General features: G+C 39.4%; 1 protein-coding gene across 1 annotated transcript; it reads right to left on the bottom strand.

The window, feature by feature from the left end:
• Positions 1–275: 275 nt before the first annotated feature.
• LOC113041103 (uncharacterized) lies at positions 276–7,552 on the bottom strand. The gene is made up of 12 exons (XM_026199433.1): positions 6,871–7,552; positions 6,444–6,539; positions 6,000–6,233; positions 5,679–5,838; positions 5,520–5,579; positions 4,760–5,320; positions 2,559–3,184; positions 2,187–2,282; positions 1,743–1,976; positions 1,515–1,674; positions 1,286–1,345; positions 276–1,158 (listed from the first exon to the last, which is right to left on the bottom strand). The coding sequence occupies exons 1-12, from the start codon at positions 7,459–7,461 to the stop codon at positions 623–625; spliced, it is 3,414 nt and encodes a 1,137-aa protein (XP_026055218.1). The 5' UTR covers positions 7,462–7,552; the 3' UTR covers positions 276–622.
• Positions 7,553–8,275: the final 723 nt, after the last annotated feature.

Raw genomic sequence — 8,275 nt, 5'->3', positions numbered from 1 at the left:
AATAACTTAATTCACCCAAAAAATGAAATAAAAATTCCTTAAACTAAAAATGACACTAAATCATATTGATAATTCCTTTTTATTCATTTTTCTGTTACAATTTATCTGTGATCATATTAAGGTGTTTACAGTGAAATTCTATTAAATCTTTATTATCTTTATTAAACCTTTATTAAATTGCATTTCTTCATTCCTTTTTTCTTACTTCTTTTTCTTGTCTTAAAATGTGCAAATTCTCCTATCTCATAAACTGGGGGGAAGTTAAACATTCTCTGCTTCTTATGTTTATTGAAGTAAAATCTTAATTGTTTCAATGTTGATCACTCTTTCATCTGTTTTCATTCCGCGCTTCATAAACTGATTGAACAGCCACATCTTCAACTGCTCTTAATTCATAACTGTGTTGTCATATATTCAGTCTGCAATGACCTAAATAAATGACATGATGTCCTTTTGTTCTCTCATATTTTTAATTACAGCATACATTAGTGACAGTATATCATTTGTATCATTGGTTACAATGAAGATTGTTGTTTTTCGTTTACCTTTACATTAGAACCATTATTATTTATTGTGTTTTTATGGATAATATCACATGCTGCACTATATGACTTTGTTTCATCTATCTTGTGATGTCATACAGTTTCACTAATCCATAAGCTCTAAACCCAGCATAGAGAGGCTGAGTGAATGTGGTCTGGACTCTGTGGATGAGGGTCATTGTGTCAGAGACGCTGTAGAAGGACAGGGTTCCTGCACTGTGATCCACATACACTCCTATTCTAGAGGAGCTGGACACTTCAGGGACTTTAGTCCATCCGTTGTTGTGCAAGAATGAGTATTTGCAGTAATTGGAAGGAAAGCAATATAAACTCCAGGACTGATCATTATATCCAAATGCACATTCATTACCACATCCCTTCCTGCTGATGTTCTTATATGACACTGATATATACACTCCTATCCCACTCCACTCAACCTCCCAGTAACAGCGTCCACACACACTCTCTCTACACAACACCTGAGTAAATCTATCAAATCTGTCTGGACGATCAGGATACAGCTGGTCTGTGTTAGTTTTAGTAGTCATTCTGTTCCCCTGAGACAGACAGAGGTATTTATGCGCTGTGTTTTCATCCAGCGTGAACCGTCGGTAATCTGAAAGAGATAAATCACATAAGCTACTTCTAAATCATCTTGAAGTTACTTACATTAGATGGCATGATTTTCATTTTTTTCTGTGCAAATTTTTATTTTATTCCCCTTTGTGTGTGTTTTTACTTACATTGTAGAAACTCCTCTCTTTTCTTTGGTTCTGGGGTTGATATAAACTCAATGTATTTTACTATGAAAACCAACAGACACCGAGTGAATGAAGAATATTAGTTTAATATTAAAGAAAAGAGCAAATGGTATGTAGTATGTATCCCATATACATTTTATATTTATGCATGTTCTGGCATGATGCTTGACCTACAGTATATCTGAGAGTAAATAAATGATCCCTGCATTACCAATATCAGATATCTTCTCCATCTCTTCTCTGCAGAAATGCTCCAGTTTCTCTCTCAGGTGAGAAACAGATTTACTAATATCATCAAAAAAGAGACAAGAACTGACAACGATTTTGGGTGAGTCTGTAGATCCAGGAGGAACAGAGAGAGACTGGAAACTCTACACAAAGACACAAAACACCAGCTTAAGACACAGAAACATTTGATAGAAACAAAAATCTCTGTTACCTGGAGGAAACGGATGTGATTGTCTGTGTGTGAAAGCTGCTCCAGCTCAGCGTCTCTCCTCCTCAGATCTTCAATCTCCTGCTTCAGTTGCTCCAGTCGTCCTTCAGCTCGACTCACTGCAGACTTTTCCTGATCTCTGATCAGCTGTGTCACCTCAGAGCGGCTTCTCTCAATGGAGTGGATCAGCTCAGTAAAGATCCTCTCACTGTCCTCCACTGCTGTCTGTGCAGAGCGCTGTCAGGACACACAGAGAGAGAAGCATCAGAATCAGTCCATTCACTCAGCTCTTCCTGCTACCTCACACAGTCTGTTCCCCACAGTGGACTTCAGTGGGACTGAAAGAGCTCCAGCACTGGCTCCTCACTGACTGACTGGAGGAGAGTCCTAACTGAGTCTGAAAGAGCTCTTCAGCTGCCAGCAGCTGTTCTTCTGCTCAAAACTCACCTTGTGAGACTCTACTGCCTCTTTAAGCTCCTCGAGCTCCTTCTGTCTTTCCTGGATCTTCTTCTGGAAAATTTTCTGTGTAGTTTCCAACTGTCTCTGTTGAGAAGATAAAGTTATACATGTATATGTGTAACCATTAGCTTTCAGACATCAGTCACTAATGGCAGTGCTATGATCCAGTGGTTCTCACTGGTTCTGTGGACCCACTGCTCTACAGATTTTGTATGTCTCCCTTAACTGACATACACAGTTCAGTACACAGTGCTCTCTCCTTCAAGCTGATGATCTGAATCAAGTGTGTTGAATAAGGAAGACATGAAATGTGCAGAACAGTGGATCCTCATTGATTTAAGCATTTTCTTTATTTTATACCTGTTTCTCAGTCCTCTCTGCTGCAACTGATATAGTGTTGTGATGTTTATGTTGCTCTACCATACACAGCAAGCAAATACATATTTGTTCACTATGACAGAAGATCTCTAGTAGTTTATCGTGTAGAGGACAGATCATCTCCTGCAGTTTTCCAGTGGCATCCATTAGATTGTGTCTCTTACCTCTGAAGAAAGTCTCATGTTGTTCAAGATGATATTGACAGTAAGAGTTCAGACACACCAGACAGGACTTGATGGCTTTGTTTTTGTCCCCAGTACAGACGTCACACTCCACATCTCCAGATCCAGAGTAACACTGAGCAGGACGAGCAGCTTGGAGTTTTGTCATCTTGAGTTTCTCCACTACTTCAGCCAGCATGGTGTTTTTACCTAAAACAGGTCTAGGAGTGAAGGTCTGTCTGCACTGAGGGCAGCTGTAGACTCCCTTCTGATCATCCTGATCCCAGCAGTCTGTAATACAGCTCATACAGTAACTGTGTCCACAGGTAAGGGCTACTGGATCCTTCAGTAGATCCAGACAGATTGAACAGCTGAACTCATCCTGAGCCAAAGAAACACTGGATTCTGCCATTTTACTGTAAAAACAATATCTTAGACAGTCTAGATCTTAGAAACAGAAATCAACAACAACAACAAAACTGCTGAATCCCACAGCCAGACTAAGAAGGAAGTAGTGATGAGTTTCACTTTTACTGAACTGAAAGTAGGAGTGGCCAAGAGAGGGAGTGAGAGAGGGAAAGCGCACGAGAGAGAGCTGGTCAGATGAATGTCTTTTACGCATTTAAAATTATTCCTGCATCCTGTTGAAAGTATGTTTGTGTTAATAGTTGATCTCTCATGTAACGTTGCAATCTAACACTCTGCTGCCCTTTGAGCACAAATAATAATGTTGACCCTTCAAATATTTCCTCCCACTGTTTACTAAGCGTGACGTCCCTACAAAGAGTCTACTGTTAATCATCTTATAGTATTATCACATCTGTTGCATTGCAGTTTATTATTAAATTATATTTAATATGCATAAATAAATTTAAAATAGTTTGTTGCTTTTAGAACTGCTGCATGATTGTCATGTGATAACTTTGTTAAACAATGTCCATGATAAATGAAAAAATAAAAGTCTCGTCACTGTCTTGTCATTTAGAAAGTTTGAAACCTTCAGGTTATTTGGTAGCATGAAGGCATCCTCGGCATCCTGGCTAAATTCGCCCATTGGCCTCTGACCATCATGGCCTACTAACAATCCCTATGTCCGCTGATTGGCTTCATCAGTCTGTCTCCTCTCCTCCAGTAAGCTGGTGTGGTGGGTGTTCTGGCGCACTATGGCTGCCGTCGCATCATCCAGGTGGATGCTGCACACTGGTGGTGGATGAGGAGATACAACCTGACTATGTAAAGCGCTTTGAGTGGCTAGAAAAGCGCTATAGAAATGTAAGGAATTATTATGAATTATTATGAACCAGTGACAGTTGTGGAAGAAGAATGGAACTGCAGTAACACACTTACATCTGAATTTAAATAAAGGTTCTAAAATCATGTCCAGGTAGAGTGTAAGCATCCAGCGGGTTTACAATCAAGTATCCTAATTTAACACAGGGAACAGGGCAAGTGTGTCACCCTTGTGCTCTAAGTAAATACTCTTAATCGGAGGCTGAAAGAGCAGGACTGATCCTTTCTGTTATTGGTTAAAGTTGCTGTGGTTAAAATAAATGATCATTGGCTTACTGTAAGCCTGTTGAGGCAAAATGAGAAGATCCAGAGATGCAGTGACAGAAGCTCATTTAAGTAGATGTCTTTCTGTAGTGTTGCTGTTGAAACCAACATTGTTTAGACATTTCATATTTGAAGACGAAGAGGAACCTGTAAATCCACTCAGTTAATATAATGAAGGAAACACAACACCACCTCTCATGCTTCTACTTTGTTTTATTTATAAAGAAAGTAAGTAAATTAAGTTACACTACAAATATTATTTCTGCTGTTGGTGTCAATGATGACATTTCCACGTTTCCACATCTTTTCTTCTAGTCTTTCTTTATCAACATTCATTCATCTGATTAAACTAAGATTAACACACAAATAAAGTTTCATGTTAGTTCACCGATAGGAGTTCAGATAGTATATTGATTCATTGATCTTGAAAATAAATAAAGACTCCACTCATTTTACAATGACCTCAATCATGATCCTCTGTACCTTCAATACAGTTCAATTCACACAGTTTTACTTTTGAAACTGATCCAAATATATAATTGACTCTAAACCCAGCATAGAGAGGCTGAGTGAATGTGGTGTGGACTCTGTGAATGAGGGTCATTGTGTCAGAGACGCTGTAGAAGGACAGAGTTCCTGCACTGTGATCCACATACACTCCTATTCTAGAGGAGCTGGACACTACAGGGAGTCTAGTCTTTTTGTTATTGTGCCAGAATGAACATGTGGAGGGAGAGAAAAATAATCTCCAAGATTTAATGTTGCGTCCAAAAACACATTCATTTCTCTCTCCCTTCCTGCTGATGCTCTTATATGACACAGTTATACCAACCTTTCCACTCCATTCAACCTCCCAGTAACAGCGTCCACACACACTCTCTCTACACAACACCTGCTCCACAGTATCAAATCTGTCTGGATGATCAGGATATGGCTGGACTGTGTCAGTGCATGTAATCACTCTGTTCCCCTCAGATAAACAAATTCTTTTATGCACTGTATTTCTTTCCAGAGTGAACTGATGGGAATCTGATGGAAACAAAACAAATAATATAGAATATAATGATTTAAAACATTACGAAATGTAGGAGTTTTAGTTTTATTTCTTATCTTATTCAACTTCAAGATTAACAGAGAAGAATTGTAATTCATGTAGGTGTCAATCAGATTATTATAAGGGGGTAAATCAATTTAGTAGTAGCGTATGTGTGTGTGCAGAGAGACTTACATTGTAAAAATTCCTTCCTGGACTTGAGCTCGGGTGTGGAAAAGATCTCAATGTATGTTACTGTGGTATATTAATAAAAGCACAGAGAACACGTAAAATATACATCTTAATATTTCATATAATTTTTTTTACTGAGTACATAAATGATCCAGTACTTACATTTACCAGATATCTTCTCTATCTCCTCTCTGCAGAAATTCTCCAGTTTCTCTTTCAGATGAGACACAGATTTACCAATATCATCAAAAGAGAGACGAGAACTGACAGTGATTCTGGGTGAGTCTGTAGATCCAGGAGTTACCGAGAGAGACTGGAAACTCTATACAGACACAGAGACACGAGAAACGCCAGTTAAAGACAGAAACATTTGATAGAAAACACAATCCCTGTAAAACATAATGTACACCCAGTACACAATATCTGTTCATGATACTCTTCCCTTTCTGAAGACCACTGTCCTGTCTGTCAGATCTCTGTTACCTGGAGGAAACGGATGTGATTGTCTGTGTGTGAAAGCTGCTCCAGCTCAGCGTCTCTCCTCCTCAGATCTTCAATCTCCTGCTCCAGTTGCTCTAGTTGACCTTCAGCTCGGCTCACTGCAGACTTTTCCTGATCTCTGATCAGCTGTGTCACCTCAGAGCAGCTTCTCTCAATGGAGCGGATCAGCTCAGTAAAGATCCTCTCACTGTCCTCCACTGCTGTCTGTGCAGAGCGCTGTCAGGACACACAGAGAGAGAAGAATCAGAATCAGTCCATTCACTCAGCTCTTCCTGCTACCTCACACAGTCTGTTGCCCACAGTGGACTTCAGTGGGACTGAAAGAGCTCCAGCACTGGCTCCTCACTGACTGACTGGAGGAGAGTCCTAACTGAGTCTGAAACAGCTCTTCAGCAGCCAGCAGCTGTTCTTCTGCTCAAATCTCACCTTGTGAGACTCTACAGCCTCTCTCAGCTCCTCAAGCTCCTTCTGTCTTTCCTGGATCTTCTTTTGGAAAATTTTCTGTGTAGTTTCCAACTGTCTCTGTTGAGACGATAAAGTCATACATGTATATGTGTAACCATTAGCTTTCAGACATCAGTCACTAATGGCAGTGCTATGATCCAGTGGTTCTCACTGGTTCTGTGGACCCACTGCTCTACAGATTTTGTACGTCTCCCTTAACTGACATACACAGTTCAGTGCACGGTGCTCTCTCCTTCGAGCTGATGATTTGAATCAAGTGTGTTGAACAAGGAAGACATGAAATGTGCAGAGCAGTGCGTCCTCAGGACTGGAGTAAGGAATCACTGTAATAATACAATATTTTTAGCATGCATTTGACATTGATTTAAGCATTTTCTTTATTTTATACCTGTTTCTCAGTCCTCTCTGCTGCAACTGATATAGTGTTGTGATGTTTATGTTGCTCTACCATACACAGCAAGCAAATACATATTTGTTCACTATGACAGAAGATCTCTAGTAGTTTATCGTGTAGAGGACAGATCATCTCCTGCAGTTGTCCAGTGGCATCCATTAGATTGTGTCTCTTACCTTTGAAGAAAGTCTCATGTTGTTCAAGATGATATTGACAGTAAGAGTTCAGACACACCAGACAGGACTTGATGGCTTTGTTTTTGTCCCCAGTACAGACGTCACACTCCACATCTCCAGATCCAGAGTGACTTTGAGCAGGACGAGCAGCCTGGAGTTTTGTCATCTTGAGTTTCTCCACTACTTCAGCCAGCATGGTGTTTTTACCTAAAACAGGTCTAAGAGTGAAGGTCTGTCTGCACTGAGGGCAGCTGTAGACTCCCTTCTGATCATCCTGATCCCAGCAGTCTGTAATACAGCTCATACAGTAACTGTGTCCACAGGTAAGGGCTACTGGATCCTTCAGTAGATCCAGACAGATTGAACAGCTGAACTCATCCTGAGCCAAAGAAACACTGGATTCTGCCATTTTACTGTAAAAACAATAATTCAGAAAACAGAAAAAAACAGAAATCAACAACAACAACAAAACTGCTGAATCCCACAGCCAGACTAAGAAGGAAGTAGTGATGAGTTTCACTTTTACTGAACTGAAAGTAGGAGTGGCCAAGAGAGGGAGGAAGAGAGGGAAAGTGCGAGAGAGAGAGCTGGTCAGATGAATGTCTTTTACGCATTTAAAATTATTCCTGCATTCTGTTGAAAGTATGGATTCTGCCATTTTACTGAACACAGACACAGCTGTTCACCGACAGAAACAGTTAAAACACAAAAGTACGAAAAAAAGTTGAATTTCACTGCCAGACTGAGCAGGAGAAAAATAGTTTAGTATTTTATGACAGTGAAGGTGTGCTGGATGGAATAAAGTCCAAACAGGAAGAAATTTAGGAGTAACCTTTGCTCTTTCAGATTGTTTTGAGGAGTCTGTGAAGAAGAAGCTCAATTATTGTGGTGGTCCTTCAGATTCTTTGCACTTTCTGACATGAACATTTTCATGTTTTATGAAAGGTTTAACAATAAATTACAAAAATATTACTACATGCTTAAAATTACTTACAAAAATCAAATACATGGATGTTTGTATTGTTTTATTGCATTGTTTTCTGTCTGACAATTCTGATCCAGATTACATGTTCTGATTTACCGTGATTTATTTATTTATTTAATGTATTTACAATGTAATTTCCCCTGTATGTTCCACCAACATCTGACAGCCAGACAGTGTCCAAATACCTCCTGTCTTAATTTTGAACTATATATTTATTGTTTAATAATTTAAAACCTTT

This window comes from Carassius auratus, chromosome 2, assembly GCF_003368295.1.
Source record: "Carassius auratus strain Wakin chromosome 2, ASM336829v1, whole genome shotgun sequence".
Taxonomy (NCBI): domain Eukaryota; kingdom Metazoa; phylum Chordata; class Actinopteri; order Cypriniformes; family Cyprinidae; genus Carassius; species Carassius auratus.
Note: the sequence above shows the minus strand (reverse complement) of the source record. Positions and strands in the feature narration are given on the sequence as shown.

What these genes read in the sequence shown, in the direction of transcription:
- LOC113041103 (XM_026199433.1), bottom strand. Translation starts at nt 7,461, where the DNA reads ATGGCAGAATCCAGTGTTTCTTTGGCTCAGGATGAGTTCAGCTGTTCA. An exon ending in CAGAGAGGACTGAGAAACAG is followed by an intron (nt 2,283 to 2,558) that starts GTATAAAATAAA and finishes TCTTCTCAACAG; the next exon opens with AGACAGTTGGAAACTACACA. An exon ending in AAGAGAGGAGTTTCTACAAT is followed by an intron (nt 1,159 to 1,285) that starts GTAAGTAAAAAC and finishes TATCTCTTTCAG; the next exon opens with ATTACCGACGGTTCACGCTG.